At 49.9% G+C, this 20,544-nt stretch overlaps 2 protein-coding genes across 2 annotated transcripts; one reads left to right on the top strand and one right to left on the bottom strand.

Annotated features, from left to right (window-relative positions):
• Positions 1 to 12,362: 12,362 nt before the first annotated feature.
• LOC123182877 (uncharacterized membrane protein YuiD) lies at positions 12,363 to 15,101 on the top strand. Its single transcript, XM_044595549.1, has 5 exons — positions 12,363 to 12,694; positions 13,352 to 13,508; positions 14,307 to 14,357; positions 14,510 to 14,605; positions 14,923 to 15,101. The coding sequence occupies exons 1-5, from the start codon at positions 12,504 to 12,506 to the stop codon at positions 14,980 to 14,982; spliced, it is 555 nt and encodes a 184-aa protein (XP_044451484.1). The 5' UTR covers positions 12,363 to 12,503; the 3' UTR covers positions 14,983 to 15,101.
• Positions 15,102 to 15,787: 686 nt separating this feature from the next.
• Positions 15,788 to 17,372, bottom strand: LOC123174826 (pentatricopeptide repeat-containing protein At1g07740, mitochondrial). The gene has a single exon (XM_044590094.1). The coding sequence runs from the start codon at positions 17,335 to 17,337 to the stop codon at positions 16,030 to 16,032; it is 1,308 nt and encodes a 435-aa protein (XP_044446029.1). The 5' UTR covers positions 17,338 to 17,372; the 3' UTR covers positions 15,788 to 16,029.
• Positions 17,373 to 20,544: the final 3,172 nt, after the last annotated feature.

The following is a 20,544-nucleotide window of genomic DNA, read 5'->3' as shown; positions in this document are numbered from 1 at the left end:
GTCCGTCCAGGGTGCTCAGGATTCCCGAGGGCCATTGTGAGCTCGTCGTTCTCTCTGTCTGGAACGAACGTCCCTTCCTGCGCTGCATCGATATATTGCTGAATCTTCTTGACTGGTATTCTCAAAAGCTCGTTCGTCCAAACGCACCTCCCTGATACAGGGTCCAAGGTTCCGCCAGCCCCGAAGAACCAAGTCCGGCAACGGTCTGTCCAGTTCATTGTCTGTGGTTCGATCCCTTTTTCAAGCAGATCATTCTCAGCCTTGGCCCACTTAGGCCGGGCTTTGAGGTAGCCACCTGACCCCGTGCGATGGTGAAGCTTCTTCTTCGCAGCATTCTTCTTGTTTGTCGCTGACATCTTCTTACTCTTTTCCGATGTCTTGTGGGCCACAAATGCGGGCCAGTGATCTCTGATCTTCTCATACCGGCCGATGAATTCTGGTGTCTCTTCTTTGTCGACAAACGTTTTCAGCTCATTCTTCCACCTCCTGAATAGGTCTGCCATCTTCTTAAGAGCATGAGACTTGATTAATTGCTCTTTAACTGGCTTCTCCGGATCCTCCTCTGGCGGTAGGGTGAAATTTGCCTTCAGCTCAGTCCAAAGATCATCTTTCTGCATATCATTGACATAAGACACCTCAGGGTCTTCCTTCTTAGGCTTATACCATTGCTGGATGCTGATCGGGATCTTGTCCCTAACTAGAACCCCGCACTGAGCAGCAAATGCATCCTTTGTCCGGATGGGTTCAATCGGTTGGCCGTCGCGCGCGATTGCTGTGATCTCAAACCTTTCATCCGAGCGCAACTTTCTCTTCGGGCCTCGTCTCTTTACCGCAGTTGTGCTCGATCCGGAGGGCTAGAAAAAAGAAGAAAGACGAGTGTTAATTAATATGTGTACATACCAAAACAATGAATGCATCAATTAGCTAGTCAGCACAGGCTTAACTAATATATTTACCTGGCCGGACTCTGTTCGGTCACCGGAGCCGTCACCACGGGCTCCTTCTTGCACCAGCATTGGGTCACCGGAGCCATCATAATCATGTCTTTCCTCCTCCACTCTTCGATCACCGTAGCCTGCTTCTTCACCCTGTTCTTCCAGACCATCATTGTCGTTAAGATACGACAAGATATCACCTCCGGCTAAGATTATGTCCCCCAACACCTCTTCTGCTTGCTCGTCTCGTCCGTGCTCCATTGTTTCTGCAAATATTACAACATGGCAATTATTACACAAACATGACAGCAGGTGGTTAGTGCAAACGTAGACCTAGCTTATTCCGGGTTTGGGGTGGCCTCGGCAACGCTTCAAGGGTAGGGGCGCGGCGGGAGGGGGTAGGAGACCGACATCGTTTTTTTCTAGGGTTTGGGTGTCCTCGAGAGTTTTGGTCGAGCGAGAGGGCCGGGGGGTGCTCCCGTGGTATAAGTTATCACGGTCGAGAGGGGGTATAAATATCGACCGTCCATCATGTCGAAGTTATCTGGGAGGGAGTTATATATATCGACAACGACGACATACATACATGGGAAAATAATGTTATCGGGGAGGGGGTATATCGACCCCCCCCACGTGTTGAAGTTATCGGGAGGGGGTTATATCGACAACGACGACATACGTACATGGGAAAATAATATTATCGGGGAGGGGGTATATCGACCCCCCCTCGTGTTGAAGTTATCGGGAGAGGGGTATATCGACGACGACAGACCCGATAAAACATAAGAAAACGAAGAAGAAATAAAAAGAGGAGAAGAAGAAAAGGAATAGAGGAGAAGATCGAAGAAAAAAAGAAGAAAAAAAAGAGGAGAAGAAGAAAGGAATAGAGGAGAGAAGAAGAAAAAATAGAATTTTTCTATTTTTCTTCTTCTCTTCTATTCCTTTCTTCTTCTCCTCTTCTTTTTCTTCTTTTTTCCTCTTCTTATTTATTTCTCCTCTTCTTCCTCTCCTCTTCTTCTCCTTTCTTCCTCTTCTTATTTTCCTTTTTCCTCTCATTCATAAAAAAATGTTCAAATAGAAAATTTCAAAAAAAGTAAAGTTTTGCCTAATGCATTGTTCATATGAATATACAAACATTTGCATATTCTACAATAATTAATATCACCAAAAAAATCTATGAACAGAAAAAAATCCTAACTTTTCTAAAAATCTATCTTTTGCATATATACATGAACATATATATATACACAGAGAACATATATGCATACATATACTCATACATGAACATATCATCATATATATAAAAAACAAGCATATATATGAAAAAAAAACAAGCATATATATATATGAAAAAAACAAGCATATATATATATATGAAAAAAGGGCGCCGGCCGGACCAAGGTGAGGAGGACCGCGGGGTCGGCGACGAGGATGGCGACGGGGCAGTGGGCGCGCGCTCGGGGTAGGGGGCGACGGCGACGACGGGGACGGGCCGGGGCGGCGCGCGTCGGGGCAGGGGCGCGGCTGACGGCGAGGGCGCGGGCAACGGCGACGGCGACGACGGGCACGGGCGACGGCGACGACGGGCACGGGCGACGGCGACGGCGGGGGCGGCGGGCGGCGTCGGGGCAGCCTGGCGGTGTCGGGGCGGCGGGCGGCGTCGGCGTCGTCGGGGCAAACTGCAGATGAACTCTGAAAAATTTCCTAAGTGTTTGCTTATATAGCAAAGCCTTTAGTCCCGGTTCGTGGCACCAACCGGGACTAAAGGTAGGCATTAGTCCCGGTTGGTGCCACCAACCGGGACCAAAGCCCTCTTTTCAGCAGCCCAAAGGGCGGGAAGCGGCGGCCTTTGGTCCCGGTTGGTGGCACCAACCGGGACTAAAGGGGGGCATTGGTCCCGGTTGGTGCCACGAACCGGTACCAATGCACCCCTTTAGTCCCGGTTGGTGGCACCAACCGGGACCAAAGGCCTCTTGCTGCCCGCGTCGCGGCCAAAAGTTTAGTCCCACCTCGCTAGCCGAGGGGCGCCCGCACCAGTTTAAAAGCCCCGGCGCGGCTGCTGTTTCGAACTCCTCTCTATAGCAGGCTTCTGGGCCTAACTTTGGTGCGCTGCCCGTTGAGCCTTCTAGCCCTTCTGGGCCTGTATTTGCAAACCCGAGGGTTGGAAGGCCCAGCGGGCAGCGCCCCAACAATTTTTTTTGCTGTATTTAGTTTTTTGTTTTCTTTTTTGCTTTATTTATTTTGTTTTGTTTCTACTTACAACAAAAAACTTATTTATTTTATTTTATTTTGTTTCTAATTACTTATTTATTTTACTTTATGATAATTCTTTTTGCTATTAAAGTTTCTATCAAAAAAAGTTCTTTATGAAAATTCTTTTTGCTGTATTTAGTTTTTTGTTTTCTTTTTTGCTTTATTTATTTTGTTTTGTTTCTACTTACAACAAAAAACTTATTTATTTTATTTTATTTTGTTTCTAATTACTTATTTATTTTACTTTATGATAATTCTTTTTGCTATTAAAGTTTCTATCAAAAAAAGTTCTTTATGAAAATTCTTTTTGCTTTTAATGATTTTGAACAGAAAATACTTCGATAATTTTAGTTGCATCAATTTTATATGATTTTAGTTTCAATAATACTAGAGGTTTCTTATAATGTTTTGAACAGAAAATACTTTGTTAATTTTAGTTTCATAAATTTTATTAAAGTTTATTTTATTTTGTCGTAACACAAGAAGTCCGGAGTTGTAATAAGTTATTAAAAATAAAAAAGAGGCGCAATGCTCGTTGATTTGCTTCAAGCCTTTCGGAATAGTGTAGACTGCACTGCACATAGCTCCATGCAGTCTACCTTATTCCTCAAGGCTTGAAGCTAAGCAACGTGAAGGTGAGCATTGCGCCTCTTCTTCATCGTCTCTGCACTCAGGGCTTATAAACCGCTCCTAGTGCCTCTCAGCTAGCGAGGTGGGACTAAAAAACTGCTTAGTAAGAAACTCTAGTACCGGTTCGTGCCACGAACCGGTACTAAAGGTGCTCGTGGGGCCACAGCCTCATTAGTACCGGTTCGTGGCACCAACCGGGACCAAAGGGTGGAATTGGTCCCGGTTCGTGCCACCAACCGGGACCAATGGCCTTGCACAGCGGCGTGGTGGTGGGAGTTTAGTCCCACCTCGCTAGCTGAGAGAGAGCCGCACCTGTTTATAAGGTGCGGTGCGCCTGAGCTGTCGAGCTCCTCTCTAAAGCAGGCTTACGGGCCTAACCTCTCTGTACATGCCTGTGGGCCTACTGGGCCTTCTGCGGGCCTGAATCCTGGCCCATGGATGGGTTTCTAATCGTATTCAGGCCGTGGTGGCCCAGTAGGTGGCATAATTTTTAATTTTTGGCCTGTTATTTTTCATGCATTTACTAATTATTTTGAGCTATAAGACCCTAAAATTGAAAAGCATTTCAAATGAACTCTGAAAAGGTTGAAAGTTGGCATGGTATCATCATTTCATCCACATAGCATGTGCAAGAAAGTTGAGAGGGTTACGGCAAAAACTAGATGCACTTCGTGTACAAAACGGACAATGGTATCATACTCGTCTGTTACAAAGTTGGCATGGTATCATCATAATAGTTGCGGGAGAAAGTCTTCACTTTTTCTTCGCTTGTGTCATTTGCTTATTGCGCCGTAACCATGGATAATCTTCATCGTTTATCAGGATGCTTGGGTCAGCCTTGACTTTGAAGGGAGGAATTTCATGAAACTTTTCATAATCTTCAGACATGTCTGTCTTGCCCTCCACTCCCACAATGTCCCTTTTTCCTGAAAGAACTATGTGGCGCTTTGGCTCATCGTATGATGTATTCGCTTCCTTATCTTTTCTTTTTCTCGGTCTGGTAGACATGTCCTTCACATAGATAACCTGTGCCACATCATTGGCTAGGACGAACGGTTCGTCAGTGTACCCAAGATTGTTCAGATCCACTGTTGTCATTCCGTACTGTGGGTCTACCTGTACCCCGCCTCCTGACAGATTGACCCATTTGCACTTAAACAAAGGGACCTTAAAATCATGTCCGTAGTCAAGTTCCCATATGTCCATTATGTAACCATAATATGTGTCCTTTCCCCTCTCGGTTGCTGCATCAAAGCGGACACCGCTGTTTTGGTTGGTGCTCTTTTGATCTTGGGCGATCGTGTAAAATGTATTCCCATTTATCTCGTATCCTTTGTAAGTCAATACAGTCGAAGATGGTCCCCTGGACAACGAGTACAACTCATCACAAACAGTGGTGTCACCTCTGAGACGTGTTTCCAACCAACTGCTGAAAGTCCTGATGTGTTCACATGTAATCCAGTCGTCACACTGCTCCGGGTGTTTGGAGCGCAGACTGTTCTTGTGTTCATCGACATACGGGGTCACCAAGGTAGAGTTCTGTAGAACTGTGTAGTGTGCTTGAGACCAAGAATATCCGTCCCTGCATATTATTGAGTCCCCTCCAAGCGTGCCTTTTCCAGTCAGTCTCCCCTCATACCGCGATTTAGGGAGACCTATCTTCTTAAGGCCAGGAATGAAGTCAACACAAAACCCAATGACATCCTCTGTTTGATGGCCCATGGAGATGCTTCCTTCTGGCCTAGCGCGGTTACGGACATATTTCTTTAGGACTCCCATGAACCTCTCAAAGGGGAACATATTGTGTAGAAATACGGGCCCCAGAATGACAATCTCGTCGACTAGATGAACTAGGACGTGCGTCATGATATTGAAGAAGGATGGTGGGAACACCAGCTCGAAACTGACAAGACATTGCGCCACATCACTCCTTAGCCTTGGTATGATTTCTGGATCGATCACCTTCTGAGAGATTGCATTGAGGAATGCACATAGCTTCACAATGGCTAATCGGACGTTTTCCGGTAGAAGCCCCCTCAATGCAACCGGAAGCAGTTGCGTCATAATCACGTGGCAGTCATGAGACTTTAGGTTCTGGAACTTTTTCTCTGGCATATTTATTATTCCCTTTATATTCGACGAGAAGCCAGTCGGGACCTTCATACTGAGCAGGCATTCAAAGAAGATTTCTTTCTCTTCTTTCGTAAGAGCGTAGCTGGCAGGACCTTCATACTGCTTCGGAGGCATGCCGTCTTTTTCGTGCAAACGTTGCAGGTCCTCCCGTGCCTCAGGTGTATCTTTTGTCTTCCCATACACGCCCAAGAAGCCTAGCAGGTTCACGCAAAGGTTCTTCGTCACGTGCATCACGTCGATTGAAGAGCGGACCTCTAGCTCTTTCCAGTAGGGTAGGTCCCAAAATATAGATTTCTTCTTCCACATGGGTGCGTGTCCCTCAGCGTCATTCGGAACAGCTAGTCCGCCGGGACCCTTTCCAAAGATTACGTGTAAATCATTGACCATAGCAAGTACGTGATCACCGGTACGCATGGCGGGCTTCTTCCGGTGATCTGCCTCGCCTTTGAAATGCTTGCCTTTCTTTCGACATTGATGGTTGGTCGGAAGAAATCGACGATGGCCCAGGTACACATTCTTCCTGCATTTGTCCAGGTATATACTTTCAGTGTCATCTAAACAGTGCGTGCATGCGTGGTATCCCTTGTTTGTCTGTCCTGAAAGGTTACTGAGAGCGGGCCAATCGTTGATGGTTACAAACAGCAACGCGTGCAGGTTAAATTCCTCCTGTTTGTGCTCATCCCACGTACGTACACCGTTTCCATTCCACAGCTGTAAAAGTTCTTCAACTAATGGCCTTAGGTACACATCAATGTCGTTGCCGGGTTGCTTAGGGCCTTGGATGAGAACTGGCATCATAATGAACTTCCGCTTCATGCACATCCAAGGAGGAAGGTTATACATACATAGAGTCACGGGCCAGGTGCTGTGATTGCTGCTCTGCTCCCCGAAAGGATTAATGCCATCCGCGCTTAAACCAAACCATACGTTCCTTGGGTCAGCTGCAAACTCAGCCCAGTACTTTCTCTCGATTTTTCTCCACTGCGACCCGTCAGCGGGTGCTCTCAACTTCCCGTCTTTCTTACGGTCCTCACTGTGCCATCGCATCAACTTGGCATGCTCTTCGTTTCTGAACAGACGTTTCAACCGTGGTATTATAGGAGCATACCACATCACCTTCGCAGGAACCCTCTTCCTGGGGGGCTGGCCGTCAACATCACCAGGGTCATCTCGTCTGATCTTATACCGCAATGCACCGCATACCGGGCATGCGTTCAGATCCTTGTACGCACCGCGGTAGAGGATGCAGTCATTAGGGCATGCATGTATCTTCTGCACCTCCAATCCTAGAGGGCATACGACCTTCTTTGCTGCGTATGTACTGTCGGGCAATTCGTTATCCTTTGGAAGCTTCTTCTTCAATATTTTCAATAGCTTCTCAAATCCTTTGTCAGGCACAGCATTCTCTGCCTTCCACTGCAGCAATTCCAGTACGGTACCGAGCTTTGTGTTGCCATCTTCGCAATTGGGGTACAACCCTTTTTTGTGATCCTCTAACATGCGATCGAACTTCAGCTTCTCCTTTTGACTTTCGCATTGCGTCCTTGCATCGACAATGACCCGGCGGAGATCATCATCATCGGGCACTGGTTCCTCTTGATCTTCAGCAGCTTCCCCCCTTGCAGCATCATTGGGCACATCGTCTGGTTCCTCTTGATCTTCAGCAGCTTCCCCCGTTGCAGCATCACCGTATTCAGGGGGCACATAGTTGTCATCGTCCTCTTCTTCTTCGCCGTCTTCCATCATAACCCCTATTTCTCCGTGCCTCGTCCAAACATTATAGTGTGGCATGAAACCCTTGTAAAGCAGGTGGGTGTGAAGGATTTTCCGGTCAGAGTAAGACTTCGTATTCCCACATATAGGGCATGGACAACACATAAAACCATTCTGCTTGTTTGCCTCAGCCACTTCGAGAAAATCATGCACGCCCTTAATGTACTCGGAGGTGTGTCTGTCACCGTACATCCATTGCCGGTTCATCTGCGTGCATTATATATAATTAAGTGTGTCAAAAACCATTACAGAACATCATGAATAGATAATTAAGTGACCAAATTAATAGAAGTTCATCATCACATTAAAACCAAAGTACATACATAGTTCTCATCTAACAACATATATATAGCTCTCCAGAGCATCTAATTAATTAAACCATACATTGAAACTATGTAAAACATTTCAATGCGAAAACAAATGCGATCATAATCGCAACCAAGGTAACAATTGATCCAACGGCATAATGATACCAAGCCTCGGTATGAATGGCATATTTTCTAATCTTTCTAATCTTCAAGCGCATTGCATCCATCTTGATCTTGTGATCATCGACGACATCCGCAACATGCAACTCCAATATCATCTTCTCCTCCTCAATTTTTTTATTTTTTCCTTCAAGTAATTGTTTTCTTCTTCAACTAAATTTAACCTCTCGACAATAGGGTCGGTTAGAATTTCCGGTTCAACCACCTCCTAGATAAATAAAATCTATGTCACGTTGGTCGGTATATTTGTCATAAACAATAAATGAACCAAATAGTTATAAAAAGATAATATATACCACATCCGAATCATAGACAGGACGAGGGCCGACGGGGGCGGATACCAAAACCATCGCACTATGTAATAAGAAGGAATAATAAAAGTAACAAAATTAGACAAGTAACTATCTAAAGTAAGAATTTTTTCCTTTCAGAAAGAAGATAAGAACAAGAGGCTCACCACGGTGGTGCTGGCGACGAGATCGGCGCGGGCGATCGACGGCGGTGAAGACGGGGACGGGACGTGACGGACCGCTAAACCTAGACAAATCTCGGGGAAAATGGAGCTCGGAGGTCGAGTTTCGAGAGGAGAAAGATTAACTAGTGTGGCTCAGACATTTCATCGAACACCTCATGTGCATAGGAGGTGAGCTAGAGCACCCAAATGCCCTCCCCTCGCCGGCCAGAAAAAACAGAGCACTGTGGAGTGCTCTGCTGTGGCGATGGGGTATATATAGGGAACTCATTGGTCCCGGTTCGTGGCACCAACCGGGACTAAAGGCCTTTGGTCCCGGTTGGTGCCACGAACCGGGACCAATGCCCCCTTTAGTCCCGGTTGGTGGCACCAACCGGGACCAAAGGCCTTGTGCTGCCCCGCGTCAAAAGTTTAGTCCCACCTCGCTAGTTGAGAGGGCTCGAGAGTGGTTTATAAGCGCTGCTGCGCCCACCCTCTCGAGCTCCTCTCAACTGCAGGCTTTCGGGCCTAACCGTTCTCTTTGCCTGTGGGGCCTACTGGGCCTTCTGCGGGCCTGAATCCTGGCCCACGGATGGGTTTCAAGTCGTATTCAGGCCGTGGTGGCCCAGTAGGTGGCATAATTTTTTTCTCTGTTTTTTGTTTTCTCTTTTGCTTTATTTTTTTTGTTTTGTTTCTACTTACAACAAAAAACTTATTTATTTTATTTCTAATTACTTATGTATTTTACTTTAATTATTTTATTTTTATTTATTTTACTGCTGCTATTTTTATTTAATTTATTAAGGTTTATTTATTTTAGTTACTATATTTTATTTCATTTTATTTTATTAAGGTTTATTTATTTTTATTTATTTTATTAAGATTTATTTATTTTATTTTATTTAGTTACTGTGAATTTAGGTCAAATTCCCTGTATAAGGGCATCTATTTTCACTTTGAGAGGAGCTCAACAAGGCAGAGAGGGACGGGCTTATAAACTGGTGTGAGCGCCCTTCGGTTGGCGAGGTGGGACTAAACACTGGCCGCAACTAGGACCAGACCCTTAGTCCCAGTTTGTGGTATGAACCGGGACTAAAGGATGGTGGGCCAGGAGCGTGGCCCATTGGTCCCGGTTTGTCCCACCAACCGGGACCAAAGGGGCCGGACGAACCGGGACCAATGCCCCCACGAGGCCCGGCAGGCCCCTGGCCGCACGAACCAGGACCAATGCTCGCATTAGTCCCGGTTCGTGACTGAACCGGGACTAATGTGAATATTGCCCTGTGACCAAAGCCCAGTTTTCTACTAGTGCCTATGCTTAAATAAGCAGGGCAGTCAGACCAACGCCGCTTCAATACGATGCAGCGGCCGGAGTAGGCTTCTTGGTTGCCCCATGAGCATTGAAGCAACGCCGCCCTCCCGTCCAGTCACGTCCATCTGACCGGCATCATCCAGTCGCGCCTGCTCTGGAGCGACAGGACAACATGAATGTGTGGCAGCGGTTGGGGAGCAGGACATGGCGACAATGACTTTGGGAGCGGACCGTACGTAGCACGAGTCTAGATGCCTGCAAACCTCCCCCAATTCGGTGCCAGTTTGTTGGATGATGGGACGGGCCCGTGGATGTTTGCAGCACAACTTTGGGTGGCAAATAACGCTCGTACGCCCGCGGTCCGGACGTTTAGTGGCGCTCTGATGTACACCTTTGGAGCTACCCTAGGGGCCCTTTAAACTTTGAGCCTAACTACAACCATTACTTTGACTAACAGAATATAAAAAAATGTCACAAAAATCAGGTTGATGCCACATGTTGGGTGGCTGATAGATCGTCATGTTCGTCTGCCATCTGCACCGTAGAACTGGGCCAGGATGGTTGGACACCACATGCATGGAAGTCTTCTTCCTCTTTGCACAAACCCTTGACACTGGAAAAGGCAGCCCTGACTTGTGACAGCCGCCCGCTTCTATGTCCACATCAACGTCGGTCACACGTCCTGGCAAGACCCGCCAGCCAGCGCCCGCAACACCCGTCGCCTCCGTCGCAACATCATCGTCCCAGTGTCATCATCTTACCCACCTAACCTGCTCGCAGCATTGTCACGACACCATCGCAGAACTGTCGACCGCCATTGTAGGACCATGTGCCGCCCGTTGCAGCACACAACATCACCATCGCAAAATCTTGCGGCACCAGTCGTCTCCGCTCGTAGCACTCACTATTGTCGCACGGAGAAAATAGACGAGGAGAAAGAAGAAAGATGGGTTGTAAATAGTCAACTGTAGCCTGAGCTCCAACACACTTTGTGTGAGAATAATGTGGGGCTAATCACCAATATCATAGTATATAGAGCCAACAACTATTAGGGTATGTCGCATAGTGCCCCAAACCTACCCCCCCCCCCCCACACACAAGCCAAGTAGGCCCAGATGTCACCGTTGCAACATGACTGTTGCCTGCGCCAGGTGAAGCTTGCAGAGGAGACCGGTTCTTCAGTAGAAAAGGAAATAAAATTTAAGGATGGAGAGGGAAAATGGTGAAATCATAGGGACAAAAGATGACGCATATGCGAGGCAGCACCACTATAGCCACACCATTGAACTGAGCCCATGTGAGCAATAACCTCAATCTTGCCATCACTAGCTCAATCTTGCCATGCCTATGTGTTTGGTGGGGCGGCTTTTTTCGCCTTCATAGCTCATGCTCTCATATGATGGACTTTCAGATTGGCTATAGGCGGCACAACAATACAACTAACGACTGACTCTCTTTTTGGTCTTTCTCTCACATCTCTGTCAAAAAAAGAGCTGCTACAAACCAAGTGGTGCATGTCATTTGAGGCCAAACTGGCTGAGCCGAAAAAGAAAGGAAACGATTGGAATCAACAAGCCAATCTCACAATGAGCTGCACAACTTTTCGTGCGTCGTATTTCTACCCCTTCCTACCCTTACCCCTTCCCCGCCAGCCCTGTCCATACATTTTTTTTCGATCGACGATGCCCATCTCTCTCCCTCTCTTCTTCTACCTTTCGCCCGCGCGCATGTACCTACCTCCTTAGGCGCTCCTTCTCCCTCCCTTGTCGCAGCAACCAACCAGCGGGGATGCTCCCCTTTTCCTCATGCGCAACCACCGCGAGGAGGGGTCCTACAAAAGGCACACACATGTTGTCAATCTACTGAAGCTGTTGCACGGGGCGCTCCAAACCGAAGCTGTTGCCAGTTAGCATGTGCCGCCGGGACCCCCAACCACCATTGTTGCGTGCGGCGATGTGCGCCACAAGCAGTGATGGTTGAGGCTGCTTGCAAGGGCCATGATTCAACCGACATGGGGTAGTGTTGTAAACCCTTGGGCGACGAGCTGCCGCTGGCGACGGTGGCACCACGATGGCTGCAACCGACAATGATAAATTTTTCGACCGATGAACCGACGGTGTGCGTCGCCCGCCGCTTCGCCGCACCCCTCCACCCAACCTTAACCCTCCGAGCTACCCTCGGTTCACATTCCCATTTCTCGTGTTATGTTTTAATTTTGGGTCTGAAAATTCTATAATAAGTATATTTCCTTACGGAGGGAGTATGATATATTCTTGTTACTATTATGTCATGAAAGATTCAGACCTATCACACATTCGTAAAATGGATAAATCAAAACAGGCGCACCGTGCGCCAGATATTTCCCCGAAGCGGCCCCAAGCCAAGCCCCACTCCGCCACACGAGTGAGCAGCATACGCGCGACAGACGATCCCGAGCCCAGAGAGGGGGAACACGGAGCCGGCCGCGGAGGGGGAGCCCAGCCAAGCCAGCCAGAGTGAACAACCGTCCCAACCACCGACGGGCGGGCATGAGGGCCACCGAGATGTTGACCGCCGCGGCGGGGGCTGCCGCCGGGACGACGCCCTCCACGGCCTCGGTGGCCGGCCTGGCCGGGGCCAGCGGGGGCGGCCCCGCCGCGGGCGCCGGCGGGAACTTCCCCCTCGGCGCCGCCCTCCTCGCCTTCGCCTTCGCCAACCTCGTCAACGTCCTCTCCATCTGGTGCGCCCTTCCCCCCTCCCGCCCGCTCTACTAGATCCGACGCGCCCTCCGCTTCGCTGTCGGTGCGATCTCTTCAGGGTGTCGCTCCTGCGATCCGGTAGTGTTTTTTTTTTTGCTGGTAGAAAGCGTAGCGAAAGGGTTCCCTCTTGTGATGCGGAAGCAAGCGGCTTGCTTAGCGTTTCAGAAATCTTAGGTTCCGTTCACGGCGGAGACTTCAGAGATGAACTTGGCTGCAGTAGGAGGATTGTGTACGCAGACGAGGATTTATCAGTTCGATGCACGCCTATGTGATCTGTGTTGTGCCGTCTGCACTGAAATTCAGTAACATGGTTTTATTCCTTGGAAAACCCATGCGCGATCGGTTAATCAGGCTGAGTTAGCTGTTGCATTTTCCCGTTTGCTGCCAAAATAACTTGCACGAGATTAGTACTGCTTTTTCAAACCACTCAGTGAAACCAGAACTATTTCCGCTGCACAACCGGACACCAGTATCGCATATAGTACTTATGTTGCGTTACTGATAACTGAATAAGACTATTATCATGCTCAAAGGAAAAGCGCATTACTGTATCTTCAGAACCATTGCAGTTGAATAGCAATTTGGACAGTTGCGCTGCTGTTTCGTTAAGCTGTGCTTTGTTCGCCCTAGACATGCAGGTTAAAGGAGAAGAAATGGGATGCAAGGAAATTTCTTACTTCTTCTGGAGTTATTTCATCTCTTTCTGCGGCGGTGGCAAGTTTGGCTGTGGCGGTTGGCCAACAAGAAGGCGGAGATAGCTCTGTTTTCGCCCTTGCATTGGTTTTTGCTGCCGTTGTATGTACTTGACCCAACCAGGTTCCACGCATTTCCTTTTTCAAGCAAGTGAATGTCGCAATCAAGAGAGTGCTTTTTCTCTCGGAAATTGATATACCTGTGACTAGTTGCATTCCTGTAAACAATAGTAGGATTATTTTCCTATTTTGGCATCATTTGTTGCTTTTGAAATGTGCATGTTCATCAATACCCCAATTCAGTAGGCATTTAATTGCTTCTTGCTTTGCTGGGAATGGGCATGGATTTTCTCCAAAAGACACCTTGCTGAAAGATAGTCTTGTCTATTAGCTTGATATAGTGATCGAGCAAAAGGATAATAAGAAAATTCCAAAAAAGTGGCCTTGTCATTAACGTTTGTCATATATCATAGATGCACAGATGCTTTCATGAGGTGGTTAACTACTTTTATGGCCAGCCTGTATAGTTGTACTTTTCTTTTTAGAATGTTGTATAGTTGTACTTGTACAGTGATGCTGGGTGTTCACATCTTCATCCTAAAGCCATTCATTTAATAAAGGTCTATAAAGCTTAGGGATAAGAGCTAATTTCGAATAATAATGTGCTAGGAGCTACTGTATATGTGAGTTCACATTCACAAGCTGGTCCGTAACTTGTGTACTTTAATCGTTGCCATGCCAAGTCTGCAGCTGTGCTCTAAAATAGTCGTCTGTCAGTTTAGCTTCATATTTTCCTTTTCTCAGACCTTATTTGTTTTAAAAAGATCAGTCATGAGTGTATTCATATCCACATAAGCTCTTTTCTCAGAATGGGTTCCTAAGCTTATATTCCTCGTTACAGGTAATGTATGATGCATCAGGAGTTAGGTTTCACACAGGCCGCCAAGCTGCGGTAAGCTCATGGTTTTGCACGCACATTGTTCAAATCAGTGATTGCTGTCTACTAATATTTATTTATTATTGTTTCACATTTTCACTTACCATGTTGCTAATGGTCTATTGTTTCATTTCCATCCTCTAATAATCTTCTACTTTCTGCTGCAGTTGTTAAATCAAATAGTTTCTGATTTATCACCGGAACATCCAATTATCTCTACCTTCCGGCCGCTTCGGGAACCTCTTGGACACAGTCCATTTCAGGTAGCTCTATTCATGCTTCTTCTGTAAATATATTACATGCCCTCAAGTTGTTGTAATCACCACGAAAAGAATATCGGAGTAATCAGCTAACTATAGCTGGAGGTTAGATTATTTTGTTTCCTTTGGATGGCACATAATGAAATTGACTTCCACTTGTATCAAATGTGGTTTTAACAGCCCCTTTGCATTCCATGACATAGTGTGGAATATTTCACGCCAATTTAAGAAACTGAATTTGCCATTCAGACTTGTTACACTCGCAACTAACAGCCATTTTTAGGTGTACGTTTATGCTGACTTGTGCCTTTTTTGTGCAGGTTTTTGTTGGAGCGCTTGTTGGTTGTACAATAGCATATTTAATGGGGAGATCTGTATGAGAAATACTCCTAGTTGGCAGTTTGCCTTATACTCAGATTACACTACTATTATACGAGGAACATTTTTTGTGCAAAGTCTATTTTGTATCTCTGGCCATATGAAGTGCCCTTCTGTTGAATTGGTTGCGTGTGTTTTTCTTTGCTGGTTACAGCATATTTTGCGCTAGTAGACAGATGATGGTCGTCGAATTTAGGACACCATGCAGCTGCCTCCCGGCTTGCTCTCTCGCCACCCTCCCAGGCCTCGCCGTCACTGGCCTTGTCCTTGTCTTCATCCCCTCCCATCCCCGGTGAACTTCTCTGAGGTTTCTCCAAATTCTCCGTCAAAACGCCATTCAGTAGCAATTCTTGTCATCTCTCTCCCTGTTGTGTGTGCCCTTCATTTACACTTCTCTTTGGGCTATGACCACTCGTTGGTGGAGGTATGTCCACTCACTGCATTCTCTACGATCATATCACTTCATCACCATCACTTGTTCTCGCTGGCGTTAAAGCGACGCTTCTCCCTGGAGCATGCTCGGCCAGCCAGGCTTGCCCCTCGCATTGTTAAGATTTTTGATTCGGTTTTGGTTTCTCATCGTAAACTGAATCAATGGTTTTCGATTCAAAACAGACTGATGTATTTCTGTTGATTGCAAAATTAATGGAAAAGGGTGCGAGCCCGGGTGGGAAAAAAATTGGTTTTCGATTCGGTTTGTTACATAAACCGGATCATTCTTTCTGAAATGAGATCGATATACACAGGTGGCGGTTCCTCACCCGGTGACTATTTTTAAAAACGACAGTTCTGAAAGTGGTGTGGAAAGATTGATAAACTGCACACAGATTTCTAACTTGAAATAAACTGACGAACTTCAGTGCAGAAGCTGAGTGAGCTATCACTTTCAGCAGTAAGACTCGCATCTTTTATCTGTCACTATACCCAGGAGCATTATACATTTTGCGTTGCACAACTAAATGCTTCTGGAACTGAAGCAAGATAAAGAGAATAGACAAATGGAAATGCCACAGCTGAAGGCTGTCAAAGCCTCGCATGGACTGGAAATGTCAAGATGACAACGCTAGCTCATCGACGAGCTTCACCTCACCTGCACTGCCGCTGCAGACGCATGTAGCAAGAGACCGCCACCCTTCTGCATCCATCCACACCCCACTCTCCGCCATTTTCTCCAAGACGAAGCAGGCTTCCTCCGCCTTGCCATCCTCGCCGAGCCCTTTCGCCAGGTGCTTGAAGGTGTGACCTAGGGGGCGATGCCCGCTGGACAGCATGGCGTTGAAAACCCGTAGCCCCAACCCGAAATCGCCGGCTCTGCAGCACCCGTCGGCCAGGACGCGGTACGTCGCCGCGCTTGGTGCCGTGCCGTCTTTGAGCTGCATCTCGACGAGCGCCTTGTGCGCCTCGTCCGCCCTGCCGCTGTCACACAGGCACTTGATCAGGACGTTGTAGCCCGCGTCGTCGGGCCCGAGCTTGCGCTTGCGCATGTCGGAGAGCAGCTCCCTGATGGCGTCGACGTCGCCCTGCCTCGCGTAGGCGCTCATCAGCACGCCGTAGTTCACCGCCTCGGTCTGGCAGCCCTGGTACTCCATGTCGAACATCAGTTTCTTGGCGTCGTCCTGCCGACCGGCGTCGCACAGGCCCCGCATCAGGAGGGAGTATGTCACGGCGTTCGGCGAGACGCCCCGGCGCACCATCTCTTCCTTGAGCCGCTCCGCCGCGCCCACGTCCCCTTCCTGGCACGCCGCCCCCACCAGCGTGTTGAAGGTGACCACCGTGGGCCGGACGCCGCGGCCGAGCATTTCGTCGAGCACCACGCGGGCGCCCGCGGACCCGTCCCGGCCGCACAGCCCCTTGAGGATGATGTTGTAGGAGACGGCGTTGGGGCGGACGCCGAGCTTGGCGGCCCGGGGGAGCATGTTCCGGGCGGCGTCCACGCGGCCGTTGCAGACGAGGCAGTGGACCAGCGCGTGGAAGGTGGCGTTGGAGTGGGGGCAGAAGGCGGGCACGGCGCGGAAGAAGACGAGGAGGGCCGCGTCGGGGCGGGAGGCGGCGCCGAGGCGGTCGATGAGCCCCGCGAAGACGGTGGCGCGGAGCGGGGCGCGGCGGGCGCGGAGCGCGGAGAGGAGCGGGAGGAGGAGCGGGAAGAGGCGCGCGCGGGCCAGGCGGTAGAGCACGCAGGAGGCGAAGGGGTGGTCGTGGAGGCGGCGCGGCGCCGAGAGGAGCGCGGCCGCCGCGGCGACCGGGGAAGGGAGCGACTTGAGGTGGAGCAGGAACGGGTGCGGCTCCGGCGGCGGGCGCGGCTTGTAGAGGAGCTTGCTCGGGTCGCGCCGGTGGCGGGCTCTCGAGTTCGGAAGCATGGGTGAGAGTGAGACCCCACACACCAGCGCTGCGGGCGTGCCAAAGCTTATGATAGCAGAGCGCGATGACCGTAAGCTCACCTGCGTTAACGTAATTAGCCTTTACGCTTCCTTTTTGGGTGATTGACATTTCCCTTGTTTTGTTTAGGCCGCTTATAGGCGCCGGCGCACCGACCGGCCGTTCCAGCCCAGGTCATTGGATATGAGCCACGCAGCCGTTGGATCCAGGTAAAAAAAGAAATAGATCGCCCCCAACTTCTTCTTCCTTGGGCAGTCGCCTGGATTCGCATCTCCCGCTCGGGGAGTACGGCACCGCGCCTCCTGTCCCCTCCGATGGTCGTCCCCGTCGTCAGTCCCCACCCTCGTCGGTCTTCCTCGTCGCCGGCCGGACCCCGCCCTCGCCGCCCATCCTCGTCGCCGGTCCCCGCCCTCGCCGCCCGTCCTCGTCGCCAGTCCCCGCCCTCGCCGGCTGTCCTCGTCGCCAGTTCCCATGCAACAACTCCACCTGCGTTGCAGCTCTTGACGGCGACGGTTGTGGCTCGGCCGCCGCCCCTCGCCATTGATGCTCGCTGCAGGAAATTATGTCGACGGCGGCCGTCAGTCAATCAACACCGTTTGCATGGATGTAGCAAAAAACTTCACCCGTAGTAGCAAAAAAAAAACTATGGTTGCAGCAAAAATCAAACACCGTCGCCGTCTTTCGCGAGGTCGCGACTCCGCCTTACATGTATGTAGCAAAAAACTTCACCCATAGTAGCAAAAAACTTCACAAAAGGTTGCAGCTTTTTACTCTGCGGTTGCAACAAAAACACAGAGAGACGCCATGGTCGTCGTCGAGGAGGATTTTCTCAATCTCTGTTTGAAGCTTTTTCATCTGCGGGTTGAAGCTTTTTGTCAAAACGGTTGTAACTTTTCCTGTATTTCGTTGTCTGGTTGAAGCTTTTTTATCTACTGGATGTAGCAAAAACCTCCCACGATAGTAGCAAAAAGCCTGCTACGGTTGCAGCAAAAAAATCATTGTCGTCCTCGCGAGGGTCGTAGCTCTGCCTGATGGATGTAGCAAAAAGTTTTGCCGGTAGTAGCAAAATCCAACAACGGTTGCAGCTTTCCCTTGTTGTGCAGTGCCATTGAAGCTTTCTATGTCTATGGTTGAAGCTTTTTTCAACGGCTGTTGAAGCTTTTCTAAGTGACGGTTGCAACACTTGTATACCCGGGAGGATCCGGGCATGGCTGCAGGCAGCATGGCGGCCGGCGAGGGAGCGCTTCACCGCCGATGATGCGCGCGCGTGAAGACTGTAGGTAGGGGGTGGACGTGTCGTGCGCGTGGGGAAATCGTCGGCCGTGCAATGGACGGCGGCCCTCGCCGGCGAGATTGGGCTACCGCGGGTAGAGGATCGATGCGGGGGGTAGACGGCGGCCTTGCTGGCGAGATTGGGCTGCAGCGGGGTGGGGGCGCGATGCGGGGGTGGACGGCGGCCTTGCCTGCGAGATTGGGCTGCAGCAGATAGGGGGCGGATGGAGATCTCGTCGACACAGGAGCGCGAGGTAGCGGGCGACCGGCTGAAAGCTTCGGCCAGCGCACCGTCTCCAAACGTTTCCCTTTTGTTTATGGGTGACTAGCGTGGTTGGTCGACCGACCCAAATTCCGCCCGGTCGCCGTGCGGACGCACGATGGAGCAAACATGGATCGTTGGATTCTCTCTTCGCCCTGCCATCACATGCTCGCAGCCTTCCACAACTCCATTCGCTCTTCATCTGATCTGACCTCGCTTCAAATCGCGGCGATGCGGCCGCACTGCTCCGCTCGCGCTCGCCGCGCATCCTTCCACTAGCATAGAAGCACCGGCGAGCCGTCACCGCCCCATCGGAGCACTGGAGAGAGACATCTCGGGGCCTCGCACGCGCGCCGTTCGTAGCACCCTTGCTGGCCGGATGCACCCCATCCCGCCAGCGCTTACATCACATCAATTGTTGTCGAAGCCCTGCAACGCTGCCTCACCCCCTGAGCTAGCGGCAGCACCGACATCACCTCACGGTCCGTGCTCACCGCAACGGCGATCATCCCTCGGTATCTTCCCCAATCCATCGGTTGTAGCTCCATTGAGCATGGTTGCGACTCCGGCGTGCCATAGCAAGGCCGCTGTTGGTTGCAGTCTCCCCACGTGGCCGGTTAGAGCTCCTCTGCTGTTCGGTTCCGGCATCTCGCGACAACGGTCGCAACATCCCACGGTCCAGCACGGCGCATATCCTGTTCCAGCGTGTTGGGTAGGGAGCTTGCAACAAAATGCCTTGCTCGTCCCAGCACGGCAGCCCGCTGGTTTCCAACACCACGGGACCATGGTTCCGGCACGTCTGACGTTTCAGTTCGCCGTCAACAGCAGGGCTGGATGCATCTCCAACAAAAACGTCGGTTGCAGCTCCCGTCCCCGCCATTTCCAGCATTGCTAGTGACCCGTTGCAACTCCCATCACCGTCGGCCCCAACATTTTTTTGTTGCTGGTTCTAGCATTGCTGGCGGCCGATTCCAGCTCCACCGATGGTCGGTTCCAGCATTACTGGCGCTAGTTCCAGCACGCGTCGTCCTCGGCCGCAAATGTTTAATGCGCCGACTCTGGCAACGGCGGCCCAGTGCCAGCGATGTCTCCAACAACTCCGACGGCCTGTTGAAACTGTTGGAAACGAGAGTTTGGCAATGCTTCACGATGTATTGATCGGTGCAAAGCGCACATATATATGGAGTACAAGGTGGGTCACAACCTCAACTATACAATGACTAGGAGGTGGGCTAGGCTATACAATATAGATGCACAAAACCATATATTCAACCCCTCCCCCTCCGCAGTCGAAGCGTCGCCGGAGACGCAAAGACTGGACCTGAACTCCTCGAAGACAGAAGTAGGCAGTCCTTTTGTCATGACGTCGGCGAACTGCTGCGCCGTCGGGACGTGGAGGACCCGGATGCGCCCAAGAGCCACCTGCTCACGAACGAAGTGTATATCGAGCTCAATATGCTTCGTTCGACGATGGTGGACCGGGTTGGCGGAGAGGTAGACGGCGGAGACGTTGTCGCAGTAGACGAGCGTGGCCTTGTGAACATCACAAAGCAACTCCTGGAGCAGCTGACGGAGCCAAGAGCATTCAGCAACGGCGTTAGCCACTGCTCGATACTCAGCCTCGGCACTCGAGCGGGAGACGGTGGGCTGTCGC

This window comes from Triticum aestivum, chromosome 1D, assembly GCF_018294505.1.
Source record: "Triticum aestivum cultivar Chinese Spring chromosome 1D, IWGSC CS RefSeq v2.1, whole genome shotgun sequence".
NCBI lineage: Eukaryota > Viridiplantae > Streptophyta > Magnoliopsida > Poales > Poaceae > Triticum > Triticum aestivum.
Note: the sequence above shows the minus strand (reverse complement) of the source record. Positions and strands in the feature narration are given on the sequence as shown.